This window comes from Thamnophis elegans, chromosome 6, assembly GCF_009769535.1.
Source record: "Thamnophis elegans isolate rThaEle1 chromosome 6, rThaEle1.pri, whole genome shotgun sequence".
In the NCBI taxonomy this organism is placed as follows: domain Eukaryota; kingdom Metazoa; phylum Chordata; class Lepidosauria; order Squamata; family Colubridae; genus Thamnophis; species Thamnophis elegans.
The window spans coordinates 40,383,709-40,407,133 of record NC_045546.1 but is presented as its reverse complement, the minus strand read 5'-3'; the positions used below and the strand labels follow the sequence as shown (position 1 = coordinate 40,407,133).

Sequence of the window (23,425 nt, the reverse complement as noted above, 5' to 3'; positions counted from 1 at the left end):
TGCCTTGAGCGTTTTAGGCTCGCTGGGGCATGCAGATTACTCCACGCTTTAGAATCTCATTCAGATCAAGTTTATTATCAGGCATTCTTAATATCAAAACTTACAATTCAGTGTTAAGATACTTCTGACTTTCCATAATCTGTCCCATCACGTGATATAAAAAGATGATTTCACTCCCATATTGAGAGGAGGAAAATGACCTGGTTTTGTTCTGCACGCAGGCAGGATGCCCCAGTGGCCAATCAGAAGCACAGACATGATCACATGTCATAGAACTACATTTCCCATAAGGCAGTCTCTGCCGATATTTCCCAGGAGGTAGTTTCTTAAAGGAGACAGCTCTTAATTCCTACACTATCTTTATACTGCTGGGGCAGCACAGGGCACATACCTTAAAGTTGTAGCTTGGGGTTCGGCGTGATGCAGCGTCTGCAATTGTCTCTTGGGATTTTACATGTTTTTATTTTGTGTCTGTTTACTCTGGGCTGGGGAAGTAGCTCAGCAGGTGAGTGTTAGGATGATTTTTCACTGATCGGATGCAAATGGGACCGAATATATCTCGATATAATTTTGTTTTGCAGCGTGCTAATCTATGGGATTCAGGAATTCTTTCTCCACCATCTCACTCTTGATTCTCTGGAGTCATTCATTGTTCAGAGGCCAATATCATATTGTATTCCTTTATAAGTTTCCTTTTTTTCTTATATGCCAGAGATTTGAACATTTATCTGAAACTTGTTTCTTAATATGCTTTAACTATTTTCAATATTATACTGTTTTGCAAATAATGAAAAATAAATGTACTGAATTAAAACACCAAATTAAGATTTTTCTACGACCTGATAACCTACAATTTATGAGAAATCTTTGGCATTATGGTGAATTCTAGGAGTTTCACACATCTGCAAGCATTACTTTTTTATATATTAGAAAACAGATTGAGAAATCTTAATCACAAAAAATGATATAATAGCATTTGCTTTTGTAATTTATTAGGATGGCACAGCACTTTAATTCAATTTTCCCCCCAAAAAGTGTTTTGACATAACAGATCTATGTCCAATTTGAGTAGCCGCATCTTTCCCCATGCTTGCTCTTTATCTCTGAAGCAACTTTTCTGAATAAAGTGGGGATTTTCTGTGTATTAAATAATTAATGAAAAAGAAAAGTTTATCCAGGTAAGATTGCATCTGCAAACCTGTTTAAGGAATAATTTAAGAAGTAATGCTGGAGTCCTGTGGACATTGGAGAGTGGAACTGAAGCCATTTCTTCTCACTTGTTGCCTTTAATATATGGTAACTATTGGCTTCAGCTTGTGACTCTGGACTATATAATCCCATGTGTCAGATGACTGTAGAATAATGTAATGTAGCATTATAAAAATGTCACCACATAGTTTTACTCACAAGATTAAATGCTATCTGAGTGACACTGCATTTAAAACCATATCATACTGTGGGCATAAATGTAGATGATACCAGAAAGGAATTTGTGGCTTGGCATGGGCATTGAATAAATGAAGAACTTAATAAATACATTGGCTTATCAATGACAGTTATGCCTACATCTCATCTATTTATGCCATACATTGACCTGCTTGATCAAAACTATACTGTGCAAATAAATTATCATTCATCAGATGAATTAAACCATAAATTAGAGGCAAATTTTATAACTATAATTTTAATCTCTAGTTTGCAAGTCCTTTTTTTCTTTCAAATCCAATTAATGTACCAGTACTCATCTACATATTGGCTAACTCATGCTTATCAGAACTCGGAGCACTTTATATGAAAAAAAAATACATTGTTGAAGGAAAAAAGAGCAAAAATAATATTCAACGTGCTAACGATGCAAAGTAAATTAAAAAATAGAATGATACGTTAATTCTAAGTAAAAATATTGCAAAACAAACATTTTAATATACTTAGCCAATGTATTTAATGACAAATCCATAATGTATTTTTCCTGCAGTTATTTAATTGTATAATTTAGGGGGAAATATTTTAATCATTTGGGGGGGTTATGTTTTCATATTTTTGGAACACGTATTAGAGGAAAAGATAAATAATTTTATCAAAAAACTATAAATCCAATTGCATTCATGTTGCAGGCATAGTATTCATAGAATATACTGTATATGGAAACCTTGCACTACCTACATCAACAACACAGTGGTAATAATTAAATCTGCAAAACTGTTTCTATTTAAATTTTAGATGCACACTGGAAAAAAATCCTTGTTCAAATTGACGAAGCAGTGAAGAACTACAGCCCATGTGTGAAAGATAACTGCAAGTGCCATCAAAGGTAAGAAAACAAAGGTATCTGATGGTTCCATCCATGGCTTGTGTTCTGATTACAAGTCTATTCATTAAGAACTTGATTGTTATTTATCAAATCAGCTGAATTTTCTGAGTTTGCATGCAACTATCAGCACTGGCTGGATTTGTATAAAATGTATATTTTAACACAGTTCAAATGGTCTGGCTACTTTCTAATGCTGTAAATTACATGAATAGAAAGTTATCATATGTTCCTGTGTCATAATTGATTTTTGGTTTAGTTACTATCTTTTACAAATCTTGCTCAGAGTTAAGTAAACTTTAGTTAAACCATATGTTGATGGAATATCAGTGCAGTTTGACTTCCAGTCCTTCCATTGATAGCATGGTTTTATGCATCATGCTAACTGTAACAGGATTCACTTAGAATTTTGTGTGAATCCAGCAATTATGATGTAAACAGACAGTTACGGTTTTGTCAACAAGTTAAACCATGGTTTAGTATTTAAGATTTAGTTTCCCTTTTCCCTGTGTAGTTGAAAGGAAGAGTTCAGAGGCATTTTCGTACACCTTAGTTAAATCAGAATAATCAACAGAATAAGAGAGTTGGAAGGGATCTTGGGGGTCTTCCAGTCCATCCCCCTATTCAGACAGGAAACCCTACACCAGGGCTTCCCCAGGAGCCAGTTATGTCTAGTACTTAAGATAAAATGATCATTTCTTTTCCAAGCTTTTAATTGTTAATCACTGATTTAACCTTTACTGTAATTGTATTAATTTTGTTATATTTATCCTCTGCATTTTTATTGGTTAAAGTTATTTTGAATATTGGCATAAATGGAAAGTAGAGGTGTATATTTAATAACAACAAAATAAATATTTTTATTTTATTTAAATAAAATAATTTATTTACATTAAATTTTAATTTATTTAAAAACTCGTCAGATAAAATTGTGCTTTCTTGTAATAATCTGTTTTATTGACCTAATTTTGAATACCCTTTCCTTAAAGGTAATTACACCTTTATTAATATATAGCTTGGTAAGTTCTTTTAAGATTGTACTGCATAATTGCTTTAATTTTAAACCATTTTCCATAAACTGTCCCAAAGAGGTTCTCTAGAAGGCACAAAAACATATTTTAAAAAATGAACTATACATATTATTTACAGCATTTTGCTGTAAAAGAGAATTCAATACAATTTCATAATGAAAACATTTTTTAAAAAGTAGGTCAGTACACAAACATTTTAGAATGAATAGAAAGAAAGCAAAATAGAAGAGCAGTAAAATAAATCAATTTAAGTGGGCCTCAAGGGATCAGTGGGTTCCAGCCACTGCTCATCGGATGAAAAGCACTTAGTTGTGCTAAGCCAGGATTTTATTAAACTAGCAATGTTTCTCTGATTGAGTTAATATTAAGCAAAATCAAAGAATCATTGAAAGCTTCCTTATACCATGTTTATCTTGGTTGCTAAATCTACAATAGAAGGGCTGAAGGAGAAGAAATTTTGTATTTTGGAACAGACACCAGTCCTGGCCCCACCCTCCCCTCCCAGGAGTCTCCACGCAGCCCGTTCATCATGCCAGGTAAGTGTAGGGCCCACACAGAGGCTCTGGGATGGCAAAAACCAGGCCCATTTCCGGCCTCCAGAGGACCTCCAGAGCCTGAGGGAGACCATTTTCACCTCCTGTAGGCTTGGGGAAAGCCTCCCGAGCCTGGGAAGGGCAAAAAAGAGCCTACCAGAAGTCTGAAAATGGGCTTGTTTCCAGCCTCTGGAGGGCCTCCAGAGCATGGCGGCGGCTATTTTCGCCCTCTTGGAAGTTCGAAGAAAGCCTCTGGAACCTGAGAAGGGTGAAAACGCCCTCCCTAATGGTGCGGGAAGCTGCATAGGTCATGCCCAGCATGGCCACGCCCACTCAGCAACCAGGCAGAGAATCGGTTGCTAACATTTTTCAATCCCACCCCTGGTGCCATCCATGACAAAGTAAAAACTATATTCAGCAGACAAACAATATAGAAACAGCCACCAAGCCAAAGGATCTAGAGCAGTGTTTCTCAACCTTGGGAACTTGAAGATGTCTGGACTTCAACTCCCAGAATTCCCCAGCCAGCATTCTGGGCATTCGCTGGCTGGGGAATTCTGGGACTTGAAGTCCAGACATCTTCAAGTTGCCAAGGTTGAGAAACACTGATCTAGAGCAGTGTTTTTCAACCACTGTGTCGCGGCACACTAGTGTGCCGTGACATAGTGTAAGGTGTGCCATGGGAAAATTACTTTATATATAGTCAATATAGGCACAGAGTTAAATTTTTTTAACATTTTCTAATGGTGGTGTGCCTTGTGATTTTTTTCATGAAAAAAGTGTGCCTTTGCACAAAAAAGGTTGAAAAACACTGATCTAGAGAATGGAAGTAGTTGGGGAGATGACTGGAGGTAGCTGGAGGTACCACTAAACCTTCTCTGCCTTATTTGCTACTTCACCTTGCCCATTAGTGGGGCTGATTCCAAATCTGCACTGAGTCTTCGCCAAGCAAAACTGTATTCCTAACCTTCTTGTTAACCGTTATTAAACTAGCCTCTAGAATGTTTAACAATATTTAACAATCTCTTTCACTTTAGAGTTAGGGAACAAGACTTGGCTCCTTTTCGAGATGGAATCTCTGAGGAGTTGCTGTCAGAAGCAATCAGTCGAAAGCTTGGGACACACTATCAGATCATTGAGAAGAAATTGTACCGGGAGCACGATTGCATGTTCCCTGCAAGGTGAGATATGAAATCCGTCAATCACATACTCAAAAAGAGAATGAGAGAGGAACAAGAAAATCCCCCTGCCCCATTAATTTATGGGTCATTGAGCAGAAAGTGTTTAAAAGGGCTGAAGTCTAACGTAAGAGAACTAACCAATTTTGTATTGCCTTGCTTGGAAATGTAGGAATTGGATTTGCTTTTGTGAGAAATCAATATTGACACTGCACTTTAGTTGTGCAAGGAGATGATATGGGTTAAAAGCTAAAAGAAATCAGGAATAAATACCTTTGAGGGAAAAGGATAATTGTAAAATATTATTACTTACAGTTGCTGGATTGTCAGGTAGATGCCTGTGGCTTTATTTCAGGTGCTTTATGATGGGAGTAAAACAAAAAGCACTCTTTATACTATCCGTTAATGGTATGGTGCTTCCCTGGTTTTTTTTTTTTCTGCTCAGCCCAGATTTTAATCTCTGCAATGCTTCCATCCTATTCCTGTGGCTGGAATGGTGTAATTTTTATCCAGTCTCAGTCTGGTTATTCAGCCCATTTTAACATTTTATTTTAACATCTTTGGTTTCATCCTACTTTCGAAGAACTGTTTTGCTTCTTATTGAACATCCTACCATAGGATAAGAGGTCTGTTCTTCTTCTGATATTTAACAAAATGTTAAAATATTGAAATATTCTAATATTTATTTGAAATATTATTTAGGACTGCAGGTTGAGTATGTTATGTGTTTTAGATTAATGGTCCCCAAACTTCCCAGTGCTGTGGAAAGCAGTGGGGGGGGGATGGTTTTGGCCAGGCCCACTGTTTGCATAAATGGAGCTTTGCACGCTCACCCGCGGCTTGCACGGGTTCTGTGCAAGGCTGTGGCCTGGGAGATGGTGCCATCCAGTCTTAGATGAATGGTGTATGTTTAATATGTTATTTAAAAAAGTTCTGAGAAGTAATCTTTAAAACAGGGGTCCTCAAACTGCAGCCCCGGGGCTGGATAAGCCTGCTGAACCATTAATCCAGCCTGCAAGGGACCACAATGCTGCCTTACCCACATCACCCTACCCACCTTCTGGAGGCTGAGGAAGCCAAAAATGGGACACAAATGTGCCTGTTTTGGGGTGGCAGAGAGGTTCTGAAGGTTCTGAATGGGCCCGTTTTTGGCATCCCCAGCCTCCAGAGAGCGGGAGGGAGGGAGGGAGGGAGAGAGATGCACACACAGCACAGCCACATCTCTTCACTAACCTTCTTTCCACCCCGCCAGGTGCATAACAAATTAAAGTTTAATTTGTGTGTATTGTTTAATGGACTGCTAAATTGGTCACACCTATGCAGTCACATGACCACCTAGCCATGCCCACCCAGCTAGTCTGTCCCCCCAACAATCTGAGGGACTGTGAATTGGTTCCCTGTTTAAAAAGTTTGAGGACCCCTGCTTCAAAGAATAAATATTTTTATAATAACATGGAGCCTCTAAATAAAGAATATATAGAGCAACAAACAGCTATTTTTTCTGGTAATAATTTTAACAATTATCTTCTAATGAGATTAGAATTTTAGTAATTCACCATTCTAGCAATTTTGAAAATTAGAAAAAATAACTATTTAGAACAACCAAAGGGGGGAAATGTCAAAAATTTAAAGGCTACTATTGCAATTAAGAAATATACACTTTAGCTTTAAAGGAAGTGATGAGATAGTGATTTTAGTAAAGCTGTAAAGGAAAAGAAATGGGAGGCATAGAAATCGGGTAGATTCACTTCAGTGGAAAACTTCTATTACTAGTATTTGACACTGATTAGATTAGTATGTTTACTGTATACATGGGAACAATTCCAAATTCTGAAGACAATGTTAAGAAAAGTGTTTTTTAAAATTATACACATTTTAAATAAAAATGATATATTTATCTCCTTTTGAATTTTTTTCTTTTTTTCCAAGCCTTGTGGGTGTATGCTATTGAGTAAATGTTTACTCAAATGTTAACAACTGTTCAATGAAAATAAAATAAAAAATTAATCTAATTTGTGCTAATTAAAATGACATAAAAGCAGCATGAATGCATTAGGTACCATTTGTTTACCTCTGTCAACTCTTGGAGTTAGACCAGATAAGGAAATAGCAGCATCAGAAAGACTGGGATTCTACTTGATTGATGTAGTGTCAGCCCTTCAGACTAAGAAACTGATGCCTTATAGGATAGTACTATCTTTATTGTAAAGCTATAACAGTGATGGCGAACCTTTTTTGGCTTGTATGCCATAAGGGGGGGGAGCACAGGGGGGTCGTGCATGGGCATCCTGCACCCATAATGCAATGCGCGACCCCCCAGTGCACATGGCACATGAGAGGTGCTCCCCTCCATTTTTTGCATGCTTTTTTCGCCCTCCCCAGGCCCCAGAGGTTTTATAGGAGCCTGGGGAGGGCAAAACAGCCTCCCACGCTCCCCCAGAGGTCCTCTGGAGGCTTCAGGGACCTTCAGGAAGCTTTCCTGAAGCCTCCGGAGGACTAAAAATGACCCTACGAGCAAACCGGAAGTGACTATTTTTTGCCCTCCAGAGGCTTTAGGGAAGCTCCTGAAGCCTTCGGAGGGCCTCCAGGGGAGCGGGGGAGGCTCTTTTCGCCCTCCCCAGGATCCTATAAAGCAGGCGAAAAGCCTCTGGAGGGCGAAAAATGGCTTTAAAAAAGGCTGAACTCAACTGGCCAGGGCACGCATGCGCGCTGGCCAGCTGACAGGGCAACGCCTTGCATGCCCTGACAAATGGCTCCGCGTGCCACCTGTGGCACATGTGCCATAGGTTCGCACTCCCAGAGCTATAATAATAAATTGATGTTAGTCTGTGACTCCCCCAACCCCGAGCCCCTTTTATCCTTGTGTGAACTGGGGAGAGACTGGCTTATTCTGGGCTTGTTTTGATGCTCTGACCAAACCTCTTTCAGCAAGAACATTTTAAAAAAGGAAAGGACAAAAAGAATTGTCCAAGTGAACTCATTTGCTTGCTTTGGTCATCTGTGAGGTTGCCTTTAAAAAAAAAACAACTTGAAATAATCCAGGGTTTATTATGATTGGTGAACATAGCCAGTATATTCTACTCATAGATACCCTTTTGATATTTGATTGCCTACAGATGTAATGGAGTTGAGCACTTCATCCTGGAAATTATTCAGAACCTTCCTGATATGGAGATGGTCATCAATGTGCGGGACTACCCTCAGGTGCCCGCATATATGAAACCAAGAGTGCCTGTTTTATCTTTTAGCAAGGTGAGTGAACAGAGAGCTATTACCTATCAGTCCCAGTAGATAGGACAAATACCATATTTCATTGAATCACTTGTATGAATGAAACATTTTGGTATAACTAACATGCCTTGCTCCCCTTTTTCTCTCAAAGACTTCAGAATACTATGATATTATGTACCCTGCCTGGACATTTTGGGAAGGGGGACCAGCTGTTTGGCCAATATATCCTACAGGCCTTGGGCGTTGGGACCTAATGAGAGAAAACCTCCAAAGGTAATATGAGGAGAGAATAGTTTTGTTGTATTTTTTTTAAAAAAATAAAAGAATTCAAATTTGCATTGTAATAGGGCCCTGTGCATCAGTTCCTCATTCTGAAGAGTTTTCATTGAACTATAACATACACTTTGCTGAATGAAAGCTGCAGGTATTTAGTTATAGACTGTATAAATTCCAAAGAAATGAATGTTGGTCAAGTTCATCTAAGATGATATAATTGTGCTTCAGATTGAGAAAAATCCATGCAGAAAATAGCACATGGAGAGACGAAAAGCTAACTTTAGAAAGTCAGTAGGAAATTCACATGCAGAGATTTTGAAGATCTATTTTGATTTGGTGGATGGCATTTCCTTGGTAGATGCTGTTGGGAATTGGATTCTGGGACCGAATACAGCAACCTCCACTTTCTCTTTTTGCCATCCTATTTAGTCTCCACCCAATGAGCTGCAAGTAAACAGAAACACAGTACCAGAAGTACAACATCGTTTAAACATTTGTGAGCCCTCTTTAATTTTCAATATTTCTGCATAATTATAAACTAAAGTAGGATTTGTTCACCACAGAAGTCCTGAAACTAGATCAAGAGAATCAAGTAAATGAATAAAAAACAAACATACCATTTTTAATTGAGTACCATTAATATCAGTATTTTAATACAGTGTATTTATCAAAATATTCTTAGCTCAGCAGAAAAATGGCCCTGGAAGAAGAAAATTTCCAAAGCCTATTTTCGAGGATCCAGGTGAGCATTTTTTTTTCCTATCAAGTATTTGATAGTCCTAATCTTGCTAATAATTATTCTATTGTACTGTGCTGTTCAGGGAAATTAAATTGGTCCAATTGAAATATATATATTTAAAGGTAATGTTTTCCTTGAGTTTATATCAACTACTGGACAATACATGGATTTATCTCTGTTATTTTCTTGGCACCAGTGCTTTTGCTACTGCTATGTTCAGGAATGCTTTTACTACATAATACCTTACCAAGAGTAGTTAGAATCCAACTAATAGTGAGAGACACTAATTGTACTAAAATAAAAGGTTTTTGGCATTCTGATCACTCCAAGCAGAGTCCCAGAAAACCAGTGGATGGTAGTTATAATTTTCACTTGCTCACTATAGTATTATATGATTTATTGATCAAGTTATTTGAAAAGTGCCAAATTGGAAAAAAGCCAATCTAACACAGTTCTGTGTGATTTCTGTGGTAGGACAAGTGCAGAACGGGATCCCCTCATTCTTCTTTCTCGAGAGAATCCAGATCTTGTTGATGCAGAGTACACTAAGAACCAAGCTTGGAAATCTGAAAAAGTAAATACCATTGAATACTATTCAAATGTTATTATTACTATTAGTATTAACAGTTATTATTTTTTTCCTTTCTCTTGTAAGGGACAATAAAACAATCCATTATGAAGTCAGATGAAGTTTTAAATATTGACAATCATTAGTACATTTCAAGTTTTTCTATTTCAAAGGAAAGAATATATTTTTGACAGGTTGAGAATTATCTATTATTCTACTGTACCTGATCCCTTTACTGTCAAAGACTGGTGGAACTCCCACTGGACTTGTTCGACTTATTTTAATATGTGGTGTACAATATGATTTTATATTTAAATGTGAAAGCTCCTTTAAATACAACATTATGCTCTCGATACATGTATAGCAGGGTACATGTTTTTAATATATTTTTTTGTTCTGTCAGTTGTTTCTTTGTTTGTATTACACTTTCCCCAAACAAAGGGGGAATGTAAACCGCTCTGAGTCCTTTTTTATTAGGGTAGTATATAGGTTTCAGTAAATAAATAAGTAAATCAATAAATAGTATCACTTCTTCCAATCTGATTATTCCAGCAGCCACTGTAAAGTTGATTAAGCTGAGCAAGTACTGTGATTATAACAGTCGTGGTGGCACTGTGGTTAGAATGCAGTACTGCAGGCTAACTCACTCCAGGAGTTTGATTCTGAGTGGCTCAAGATTGACTCAGCCTTCCAACCTTCCGAGGTCAGTAAAATGAGGACCCAGATTGTTGGGAGCATGATATGAATTCTATAAACTACTTAGAGAGAGCTGTAAAGCTTTGTGAAGTGGTATATGTAAGTTATATACTTAGAAACCGGTATATAAGAGCTATTGCTATGGACCACAAGACTTGATATGATGGTATGTGGAAATCAGTGACGTGCGGTGACCTTCATGGCCGGTGAGGCAAGTGTGAAAGCCCCGCCGAAACCCCGGCGCTGCGTCCGCCATAGAGTGGGACCCTCACCGGCCATGAAGCTCACCACACGTCACTCGGCAGTTCAAACTCTGCTCTGCAGCCCAAACTTTCTCCTCCCAGCAACTTGGCCTGTTGGACACAGTGGTGGCGGGGGGAGGAATGGGCTGGCTGGCTGGGGAGGGGGGAGCCCTTTAAAGCCCTGCTGCCGCGTCTTCCCAGCAAGACTTCCTTTCGGCTTGTGGTTTCCTTTGCCTGCCTTAACCAAAGCTTGGCGCCCTGCCTCTGCTTTCGCACTCTCCCTCCCTCAGCTGTGCAGCAGCGTCGGCGGCAGCTCTCGGCCTACGGCGGCAGCGTTGCACAGGCTGTGGAAGGAGGAGGAGGAGGGGGGAACCAAGAGAGGCTTTTACCGGGCGTGCGCTCCACAGCCAGGACCGTCATTGCGCCTCAAGCCGCGTTTCTTCCTACAAAGCCCATCGGGCGTCAGGCAGAGCTCTCGGGTTGCCTCCCCTGCCTCTAGTGACTGCATTCAGGGTCATTTCCCTGGTGGAAATGACCCTGAAAATATCTGAAATCCTAATGTTAGCAATACACCTACATCATGCTAACCCAAATACTATCCTGGATTTTATCAGTCCAGCATACACATGCCCATTATGTTTGAATTGCTTGTGGACTGATTTCAAATCATACTTGCAAGAAGTAGCCCTTAAAGGAAGTTTTTAAAAGAAGATTTAAAATAAGCCTTTATTGTAAATATGACAAGGGCTATACATTGTTGTAAGAGACTGCTATGAGCACAGTATGTTCATACAGTCTAGGCATATGTTGGCACTAAAGGGTATCCTATCAAATAGATTATTCCACATCTTTTTTAATCTCTTGCTGATTGAACTTTAGTCTCTGCCTGATTTGGCACCATAGGGGGTAAATTAAATAACAATAATTATCTGTCTGATTTGTGCAAACAAGAACTTGTTTTTCTAGTATGTTCTACATGGTGTGCAAGCTTATTCCATAGTCATGGAGTTTAATGTTTAATTATAATAGTACCTATTATGTATATGAAGTAATGTAACATAGGGTAGGTTCCAGTACTACCAGGTGATATCATTCAGTGATATGTTTCCATCTCCTAGCCCACAAAAATTACTTTAAATCTAGTAAGGTTTTGGGGGTCTTGCCCCACAATTTCCAGTCTATGAAATGTGTTTTTACAGACACAAATAACAGAAGCTAGGGGATGGTGAGAAATAAATAAATACTATATGTTGAATATATTGGCACCTGCCAATATTTTGTCTAATCCTTGAAGCTGATAATGTATACATTCACCTATAAGCCCATCCACATATAAGACAATTCTCAATTTTTTAACTAAAATACCCTGAAAAATGTGCCGCCCATCGATATATTAACCCACATTTTAATGGTATTTTTAATCAAAAATTTTAAACAAAATCTATCAATCAGCTGATTCATGGTCATGGGTGGGGTTATATATGAATATATTTAGCAAATATGGGTACTTTAAAAATATTATTGTTTACATTTGTGGATAAGCCAATCTGAAGATAAGCCAAAGCCGTTTTTGGAGATACATTCTGGCACCAATAGTAAATTCTCAGTTTATTCTCAACTTTGTACTGTACTAATGTGTTGGTATTGGATCTCATCATATAAAAGAAAGATGTCCAGAATCTGAACATTTAGGTCAATATGAGATCTGCATAGTTTAAAAACCTTAAGTGTTTATAATTATTTCTGTATTTTGAAACATTCTGTATTGAAAATAACAGTTCACAGCTGCAGTTATTTATATGGAAAGTGATGAAAAGTCTTGGGGCATGTCTGACCAGCTGCTCAGAGTCTACAAAAATGGATTAGCATATAAATTGAATAAATAAACAACTTATATTAAATATGGCAGTTCTAATCAGTCCAAGACAGGAAAATGGATTAAAGAAAACCACAGCTTGTTGCATATGTGATATAAAAGTACTGCATAGCATTTGTGTGTGTGAATTAATGTTTATTTGGAAGAAAAAGAATCAATGAACATTCTAAGAAAGCTTGTGTATGGCTTCACTCTAAGAAAATTAATGAACTGAATATTTAGCTAGTTAGTTCTTAGATTCTCTGGCTTACAGCAACAACTTTAATCATGTATTGAAAAAAAATTAGAAAAATGTGTATTACTGCATCTTTTTGTATAACATTTCCATTATAGTTTTTTAGGAAGGTGATTAAAAGCATATTCCTTTTTTTTAAATAAAACCCTTTTTTAAAGGATACTCTTGGGAGACCACCTGCAACAGAAGTTCCACTGATAGACCATTGTAAATTCAAGTAAGTATGTGATTCAATCTTGGTAAATATCTGAATGCATGTTAGTTCATTGAAAGCAATAGAATCGTCATTGATGCATGTGTCAACACTAGCCTTAAACTCAAGACGATTTTGCTTTTACTTTGGCATTGAGGACCAGTGTACCCATCCAATAGTCCTTAGCTGCTATTGCTATTTTAAATTGTTCGCCTTAGCTTGAATTTCATGGTGAAAGCTGGAGAATTAGTTGCGTCCTAATTTTTTATAAGTTAAGAACATATAAATGGTATTGGTACTATGCAAACTTAATTTTTCTAAATAAATTCTTGCTATTTGAATTGTAATGCTATGAATTTCCATCATCTGTGATTTACAGCTGTGTTACTATAATGCATTCCAGGAATCTCTAAGACTCTCTGTATCTCCTGTGTGACATTCAGCATTAATAAGTAATTGATATGATTAAACTCCTTAGGTTATCTGTAGTTGCTGTGATACCCAGAACCAAAGGAGCTTGTCATATCAGGCCCCTGGAATTGTACAGCAATAATTTTCAGTTAGGTTTAGATGATAAAATGATGCTACTGAGAAGCTGGTATTTAAATACCAGCTTGGCATCTCTTGAAAAGAGCAAAACATTGCTAAGAATAGAAATTGGGAATTCTTTCATTTGGAGACTGTTTCTTTTCATTGTACTGGCAGAATGCAGTCTTAATTTCTTTTAGCTCCACTGTGGTTATTAAGATGTTGGTGAACATTTTAGCTGAAATATACATATATGCTTTATGGTGTGTTAATGTATTTATATGGGCTCAATAGGAGCAAGGTTTAAAAGCAGATAGAAGGGTGCAGAAGAATTTAGACTCCTAAACGTTGGGTTTACTGTTTCTGGTTTTAGTCTCTATGTGGCAATATTAGAATGAAATATTTTTATCATATAGCATTAAGATTGTACTATAAACTTTCACTTTGTAGAAGACTAAATTACATTTATCTTTCTGTAATGTAAATATAAATATGCTCATTGGAGAAGAGCCATATTTTAAGGCAAGTTTTTTTTTTTAATATAAGATACCTCTTCAATTTTCGAGGAGTTGCAGCCAGTTTTCGCTTCAAACACCTTTTCCTGTGTGGTTCTTTGGTCTTCCATGTTGGAGAAGACTGGCAAGAATTCTTCTATCCACAATTGAAACCCTGGGTTCACTATATCCCAGTTCAGTCTGATCTTTCTAATGTGAGGTGAGATGTTAAAACTGCAGTGGCTTAATTATTTGTGTGTATTAATAGCTTTTATGTAAAATATGAATAATATAAAACTATTTAGAATTATGCATCTTATTTGACAAAATCATCAATAATGAGGCAGAGATAACTGAATTAAAATACATGGGTTACCTTCAAAGGTAGATTCATACAGAATGCATTTCATGGTTTGGATTAAACTGGTGTTTAGATGATTGAGACTAGATGAAATCTATTTTTATATAATAGACAGACATTCAGTTGCCATAAAAGGGATTTTGAGTTATGAAACAGAAAAGCCCATAATTAACCTGTATAAACTTTGTTGTTGATAAATCATTTTAACTGGCATATTTTGAAAACTGATTGGAATAAAGAATTGGCAATTTCCATGTTTAAATAATGAGAAACTGTCTTAATGTCCACATTAAATTTTGATAATTTTAGGTTAATTTAAAAATGTTTAATAAAACTATGGCTTAATTAAAAATAATAATATTTCAGACTTATTTTGTTGCATAGGAAAGAAATGCATAAATCATATTTTTGGTGGTGATCAATTGGGAATAAGGCTATTAAAATACGTTTTTACATGCCCTTATTTGGTTGTGGTAGTGCAGTAGTTAGAATGCAGTACTGCAGCTACTTCTGCTGACTGCCAGCTGCCTGAAGTTTGGCAGTTTGAGTCTCTTCAGCTCAAGATTGACTCAACCTTCTATCCTTCCAAGGTGGGTAAAATGAGACCCAGTTTGTTGGGGATAATATGCTGACAGTAAACAGATTAGAGAGGCCTGTGAAGCACTGTGAAGTGGTATATAAGTCTAAGTGCTATTGCTGTTGTAATCTGGGAAAATTATTCATTATATTATACAATAATAAAAATATTAAGACAAGATTTAATACTTTCATACACATTTTTTAAAATTAAATACCTACTGCTTGAAAATTATGGCTAGACAACAAAACTGGATTCTCTGCTGCCTTATTACTGCCAAGACAAATATTTAGTTGCTTGCTTGCTTGCTTGTTGGTTTTCATAACTGCCCAATTCTACATGATTATGACCTTCAAATTGGAATGGTAATGTCTGGTTACAATTGCTCAGTGGATCGAAGAGCTGATGTTATCAATGAGTTGTTTATAGACATACTATAGATTATGTTTGGATGATTTTAATGAAATACCATCTTTCACTGAAATTGTGTGTGTACTCATACACATGTCTATGTATATATGTATATCTCAAAACAACTATGTAAATACACTTATTCACATGTTTATATAGTTGTTTTGCTTCCTTCCCCCCCTTATTTTATTTATTGTGCAATTTATTTTTATTTATTTTTAATTTATTTCTTTTTTACTAATTCAATTATTTGTTTTTTAATTTATTTATTGCATTATTTTATGTTGTATTTTATTGTATTGTTATTGTTGTATCTTAATGCTTTTGCTGAAGGAAGGTTTAGAGTTCTATTGAATTAAAACTCAAACAAATGAACAAGCACATAAATAGCAAGTTGAAAAAAGCAAACCCAACCCATTAAAACTAACAGATTTCCCTTGCTGAGTTTGCTCATATTTATTCTGCCTAAAGTCAATCTTAGGAACCTAATATTTTCTGACTTGTATCCAAATGTATGTTTCAGAGAGCTATTGGAATTTGTAAGAGAAAATGATGATGTTGCTCAAAAAATTTCTGAGAGGTAAGCTCTTATTACTGCTATGCTTTAATTGTTTGGAATTTCTTGGTATAAAATATATTTGATCATGAAGTCCATAAGATTTTCCCAAGATTATGTTTGTAATTTATTTAAAAATTGAAAAATGTCTACAGATAGTCCTTCCTTAATATCCATTTGTTCAATAACAGTTCGAAGTTATGACAGTACTGCAGGAAGGGACTTATGACCAATCCTCAAAGTTATGGCCTATGCAGCACCCCTACGATCACATGTTCCACAATCTGCTTGCACTTACATATGCAGGGATGCTTCATTCCCCATTAGCCTATCTCCCCCATCTATCCTTTTGGCCCCCTTTTGTTCACAGTCGTTGCCACCCTAGCTAACATCCACTGTCTTCTTGCTATTGATGAAGCATGCCCCTACACAAGGCAGTTGCTGGCTGCACAAGACTTTCTTTCTCAGGTCCCACATCATGCATTTCTTCCAGAGACCAGGGGGAAATGGCTGTCTGTAGCCAGCAGCTGCCTCACAAAGGTATAGGGCAAGAACCCTTCAGCAGCTACAGAGAATGGTGAAGGGCAGCAGAGCACAAAACAGTAGAGACCTCAGAGTGCATGTTGACAAGGGCTGGAGTGGCTGAGGCTTCATGGAGCAGTTTCAGCTTTGCACTGCGACCTAAGGAATTCTGTTGACAGTATCAATGAGGAGCTAAACAATGTGTATATTTGATATTGCCCTTTATGACCACATCACTTAGTGACAGAAATCTGGTTACAATTAACGTAACTTGAGGACTACCTCATTACTGCTTTAGACAGGAAGGCGGTGCAGAGACTGGTGGGGATGGCAGAAAAGATTATTGGCAGTTATCCAGGACATAGCATATAAGCATTGCTTATATGAGCAGGGTCCGCAGGAGTATCTGGGACAGTACACATCATCTTCATGAGCTGTTTTCCTTGTTACATTATGGGAGGAGGCTTTGTGGTATTCGAAGCAGAACATGCAGATTCAGGCACAGTTTTGTTCCATACAGTTTCAACCTTGTGAATGCTCAAGCTTCCTCTTTCTGCCAGGGGTGGTTTCCAGCTGCTGCTACTTCCGGTTTGCTCAGGGACACAGTATGTGCGTGCTTGATGCACGTACATGCGCAGTACTAATAAAAAGCTTCTGCGCATGCACAGCAGGGACGTGCAGTCAGGGAGGCAGGGCCTCACCACTGTCATGATGAAAAGAAAAAAAAAAGGAAAAAGGCAGAGGTAGTTGCTGCCAGAGTCACAGTGGATGACTCTGCTTAGTGATTAACTGCAGGGGGAGGCGAGAGAACCACATGCCTCCTTTAGACTATCATTATGATCACTTGAGCAGAGTTAAGCAAGGGTTAAAAGGCGAAAAATTCCTTATGCAAAGGAGGCACATGGTTCTCTCGCCTCCTGCTCTGGCAGCAGCAGGTCTTGCCTTTTTCTTTTTACATTTTTTACATTTTCATCATGGCAGACAAGAGGAGAGTTGAAATCCTCTGTGACACAGCTGGAAAATGTATGTGGGTCGGGAGGGAGGGGGGAGGAATTCAAAATTATTGTAATTTAATTTGTAAGCAATTTTTTATTGTAAGTAATTTTTCGTGTGTGTGTGTGTGTGTGTGTGCGCGTGCGTTTCTTCACTTCACTCAAACAAACACTCTCTCAATTTGAGAGAGAGTTTGTTTGAGAAGAGAGGGAAGGGGCAGAGGCAGGGAGGGCACCTTGTTTGAGAAGAGAGGGATAGTCCGCCAGCAGAAGCGGGTCTTTTACCCACCTCTGCTGGCGGGCTGGCGCTTTCTTTCTTTCTTTTTTTTAATAATTTTTTTTTTTGTTACATAAACAACACATACCCACAACAGTGGGGGGGGGGGGGTCAAAACAAAAAAGAACAAAAAACAAAACAGAGAAAAAAAAACACAACAAGTATATGTTATAAAAAAGTATATCAGCTGGTTACAACAAGTTTTTGTGCATCTCTTCCATTAATTCATATTAATTCAAATATCTTAACTCAAATGTTTACCATATTAACATCATCATACCTCCACTTTTAGTTGACTACAGTTGTTTAAACATCCTTCATCCTTAACTATATCAAAGATTTAATCCATAACCACATGCTGGCATTTCATTTACTTGTTTATAAAATCCTCCATTAGCATCAAATCCTCATATTCTGTTTTAGCTAAACATCCATAATATTTAATACCAAAAATTTCATCCTCCATGTATATAATTTATTATCATTCTCCTTTCTTTATTTAATTATATCGTATATCATAGCATTTTCCCCATATTAGTTAAGATTTAACTATATAGTTTTATTTTATTTTTTATAATAATTATTATTGTGATTAATAACCTTTATATATAGTCCAAAGATATTTCTAACCTTCCCTTCTCATATCCAATTATTATTTATCATAGCAACTCAACATTATATACATTACTATAATTATAAATTATTATTCAACTATATCTATTACAAATGAATTTAACTAGGTTTAGCTAGTTTTAAATTATACTCTTCCATCTATCAGCCTGTGTCTCTCCAGTAACAGAACCGCCTTAATCCTGTTGCCATTCGTGGGTCCAATTCTCCAAACATCTTTATGAGCAAGTCCATACGAAGAAATCTTTGCACCTTTTTGCTTATAGTGCCTCTCATATAATGCTGCCGTCCTCCTTTTATTTCCTTTATCAGCTTGTCTTTAATTCTCAGTGGTGGTATCAAAAGTTTTGCAGATGATATTTCATAAAGTATAAATTCTTTAATGCTTCTCACTCCTCCTGCGCCCTGTCTTTTGAAGTAAATCTTCTGTGTGGCTGCTCCCCCTTCAGACATTCAATCTTTTTCTCTCTCAGAGGTAAACCAGTTGTCCCGAATATCAGCAAATTGAGAATCTTTATCTCTGACATCCTTAGTTTGTATTTGAAGAACATTCAAACGTTCAACATTCTCATTTTTTCCCCTCGTATTTTGTTGCTAGAAACAGCAGATAATCCAGTTTCCTCCTTCTATCATGTGTGGCAGATAATTTTTGTAGTGCCGAAGAAATCATTTGAATAGAGGCTTGAATAGATGCCATATTTGTAGGCAGTTAGTATTTTTTCTTGAGAGCTCTGAGGTATTTGCAAATAAAAACAAGCTGGGAACTGTACAATCTTATCAGATCTTAGACCAATCCAGCCAAGCAATAAAAGTGTCAAGTTGTAAGGAGCCAAATTATAGTGAATTGGTTTACAGCCCGCTTACAGAGGATCAGAGATGTTGGTTTACAGCCCGCTTACAGAGGATCAGAGGAGATGTTAGAGTAATCTATCCTTTGTCCGTGTAAATAGCATTTAAAACATTTAAAAAGTAGGATAACCACCGTCCATAAACCAATAAAGAGATCAAAATTGCCACTAGATTCTTCTGTTCTTTAATTTAAATTAGCTTGAATTTTTAGGCAGACTGTCTCTCTCTGAGTAATAAAATCACCTTACCAGCTGGAAACACTTTCGCCATTCTTTGGAGCTATCTGCAGTTTCAGTTAGCCTTATGGCTAATCCGGAAGTCACTGGCAAAGGAGGTTAATTTCCAAGCCCCCAGAGATTTTGCGAATGTCTCTGGGGCCACTGGATCTCCTCCTACCTTTCACTGTCTCTCCGGGACAGCTTGGGTCCAAAAAGGGACCGTCCAAATGCTTCAGAATAGGGGAATTTCAGGAATAGCTTGAAAATCCGTCTTCTCACTGCTAAGCCCCGCCTTCTGTTCCCTGGTGCTTTCTTTCTTTTGCCTGCTGTGCCCCCCTTCCCTTTCTCCTCTCTCCCCCCCACCGGGAGCCCAATCCTGCTCCCCTTTCCTCCTCTTCCTCTCCCCTTTCTTCACCGGCTGCCACCTTGCCCCCCACCTCCTCCGTCCCCTCTGCTGTGTCCGACAGGCATCTCGTGTTTATGTCTGCCATAAACACGAGATGCCTGTTGGACACAGCGGCGGGGACAGAGGAGGCGGGGGGTGAGGCGGCAGAGCGCGGCAGTGGCGAGAAGCAACATCTCTGCCGCTGTGTCTGACAGGCATCTCACGTTTATATCCACCATAAACGCGAGATGCCTGTCGGACACAGTGGCGGGGACGGAGGAGGCAGGGGGGGCAAGGCGGCGGAGCTCCTTCATGTTCATCCCCTTCAGGGCTTTTCCCGCCTCCAGGACATTCCCGAACTGCACGAAGGCAAACCCCAGAGCTTCCCATCAGGCTTCCTGGGCAGGGAGGCTTCCAGGACCGTCCCGAAGGCAGTGAAGGCGCTCCTCAGCTCCTCTTCTGTGCACTTGAAGCTGAGTTTGCGGACGATCAGCCGGGACTTCTTGGGGGGGCTGGCCTTGGGGGGCTCCGGTGCTTCCCGGGGGCCTCTTCGCCGCTGCTGCCTTCTCCTGCCGCCCTCCGCTTCTTCTTGGGTGGCGCCAGCGCCAGGCTGACCCGGCAGCCGCCAAAGATGCGGATCTCACTCAGGGCCCGCTGCACGTCCTCTGACAGGGGAAACTGATGAAGCCTAGCCCGATGCACGCCTCTCCGCCAGGTGCCGTCACGGCCACTGCCTGCCGCACCAGCCCTGCCGCTGTGTCCGACAGGCGTCTCACGTTTATGGCAGATATAAATGCAAGATGCCTGTCGGACACAGCAGCGGGGACATTGCTTCTCGCCACTGCCGCACTCTGCCACCGCGCCCCCCGCCTCCTCCGTCCTCACCGCTGTGTCCGACAGGTGTCTCGCGTTTATGGCGGACATAAATGTGAGACACCTGTCGGATACAGCGGCTGGGATGTTGCTTCTCGCCACTGTCACGCTCTTGTCTCATCAACCATAATCCTCACTGCACGTCACTGATGCACAGAAGCAAAAAGCAAGATGGCAGCGCCTATGGCGGCGTTGAGAGAACCAGTTCAGGAGCATGGCAGGCTGAGTTACTACCTACTCAGCCGAACCAGTAGGAACCCACCTCTGCTTTCCACTATGTATTTAAAATGGACAGTGATTAATATTTATATCAGTAGTGAAATTCAATTTTTTTTACTACCGGTTCTGTGGGCATGGGTTGGGGGTGTGGCAGGGGAAAGATATTGCAAAATCTCCATTCCCACCCCACTCTGGGGCCAGCCAGAGGTGGTATTTGCGGGTTCTCTGAACTACTCAAAATTTCCACTACCGCTTCTCTAGAACTTCACCCGATTTATATGTATTTATGTTAGGGTATAGGTAAATACATATGTATGTGTATTCTGTAGCATATATGTGTGTTATGCATATGTACACTTCTGAGAGCAGGCAACAGAATTTCATTTTAATATGTGCCAGAGTGCCCACAGAAAAAAATGACAATAAAGGTTATCTTACCTCTTATCTTATTTGTGTTGCATGTAAATTTAGAAATAATTGCTAGAATGTGTTTATGTCTTGCGGGAGGAAGACCTTTAAATGATATTCAGTTTTAATACCGATAATTATACATCATTTAATGTTCACTTCCACAATTGGAAGAGGTTTGTTCTGTTTTCTTTACAGCAGGTAGCACTTTCAACACTACATCAATTCGAGTTACATGTATAAGTCTTGCTTTGGTTTTTACATAAGTGTTTAAATTTTAGGACTAAGTCATAAAATTACAGATTCCTGGATAGGCATAATGACTGCTAAGCTTTTTTTCTTTTTTTATAGCCCAGGTGTATATTTAAGCTTTTGAATTAGAAAAGCAATTGACTGTATTGACTTTTGAATTAGAATTCAAAAGTGAGTTTTGAATTAGAAAAGCAATTGACTTCTTTGCTTCATTGTTTGGTCCCTAGGGGTCGCCAGTTCATCATGGACCACTTGCAAATGGAGGACATTTCTTGTTACTGGGAACAACTTCTAAAGGAGTACTCTAGAGCCTTGACTTATAAAGTAAAACGGAAGAGCAACTATAATGAGATATTGCCGAGACCTATGAAAACTGAACTGTAAAAAAACCCCACCTCCAAACAGGAGTTATGGACATTTTGAGATCAGGAAAGGAGGATTGTTCCTCTAACCAGTGGAAGTTCTTTCTGTGTGTTGACAAACTAAAAAGAGAAGAACTTACTGCAGTGTATGAATGACAGACTGAATTCTATTTTATATTGTGGTCAGTAAAATTATGCTAAGAAGAGGGTGAAAATTTTGCTGAGTTCTAGCATTTTTAAAAATTTCTTGATAATTGTTACTCATATCTACTTACTCACCACAGTGTCATATTGACCCTACTTTGTGGGTTATAATTGTTAAATGGATCATTAATCTATTAATGAAATCATCCCGAATTGTTATGAAATATTGCATTTCATTTGACTAATGTACCAATACATTCCTGATACAGTTTAATTCATCGAGAAGCCCATCATTCTAAAATAAGCTTCTGGAAAGCTTATAATCAAATGCAAGTAGCCCTCGACTTAAACAACAATTCGTTTACTCACAGTTCAACAGCACTGAAAAAAGTGACATGACTCTTTTTCACACTACAACCATTGCAGCATCTCCATGGTCACATGCTTAGCACTGACTAATGACAGTTGCAGTGTCCCAGGGTCACATAATCACCTTTTGAGATTTTCTAATAAGCAACGTCAATGGGGAAGCCAGATTCCCTTAGCAACCATGTTACTAACTTAACAATATAGGGGTTCATTTAACAACTGTGGCAAAAAAGGTCATAAAATGGGGCAAAACTCACTTAACAACTGTCTCATATAGCAACAGAAATTTTGGGTTCAATTGTGTCATAAATTAAGGATTACCTGTAATTCTTACTTTGACCAGCTCTGGAGGACTGATCTACTAGCTGTATTTAAACAATTTGTAATAAATCATAGGTTTCTCTTCATACGTACAGGTTTTTTTTCCCAATTACTGTTTTTATTAAATAATAATTTGTGAGCGGTATATTAGTCAGTAGGGATACTTTAATTGTAATCCCAGATGTAAAATACAGTATCTTTTGCAAATAGATTTTTTTTTTTTCTGAGATGGGGGCTGTACTTGTCTTCACGTTCTCTTTTCTCCATATTAATGGTTGCAACATTACAAATGTCCAAAAGATTAATCCAAATTAAAGAATTAATCTATTTCCTATGGGTTTGTGTTTTCTGAGTGCTTTAGCTCTTCAAATTTCACATTCATATTAGGTAGATTTCATGCATATGCCATCTTGGATCCCTTTAGTCAGATTTTATAACAAAACAGATCTGGGTTAAAAAGAACCAAAAGGGAGTCCGATTTAGATCTACACCATACAATAAACCTAAAATATCACTTAAAAGAACTATTCATTGGGATTCAAATGCTATGACTTTCATGCTGAGTCGGTGG

General features: G+C 38.3%; 1 protein-coding gene across 1 annotated transcript; it reads left to right on the top strand.

The window, feature by feature from the left end:
• Window positions 1-347: 347 nt before the first annotated feature.
• Window positions 348-23,188, top strand: POGLUT1 (protein O-glucosyltransferase 1). The gene is made up of 11 exons (XM_032220339.1): window positions 348-505; window positions 2,221-2,311; window positions 4,910-5,053; window positions 8,167-8,302; window positions 8,433-8,554; window positions 9,240-9,299; window positions 9,771-9,870; window positions 13,072-13,130; window positions 14,181-14,348; window positions 16,001-16,057; window positions 21,886-23,188. The coding sequence occupies exons 1-11, from the start codon at window positions 421-423 to the stop codon at window positions 22,040-22,042; spliced, it is 1,179 nt and encodes a 392-aa protein (XP_032076230.1). The 5' UTR covers window positions 348-420; the 3' UTR covers window positions 22,043-23,188.
• Window positions 23,189-23,425: the final 237 nt, after the last annotated feature.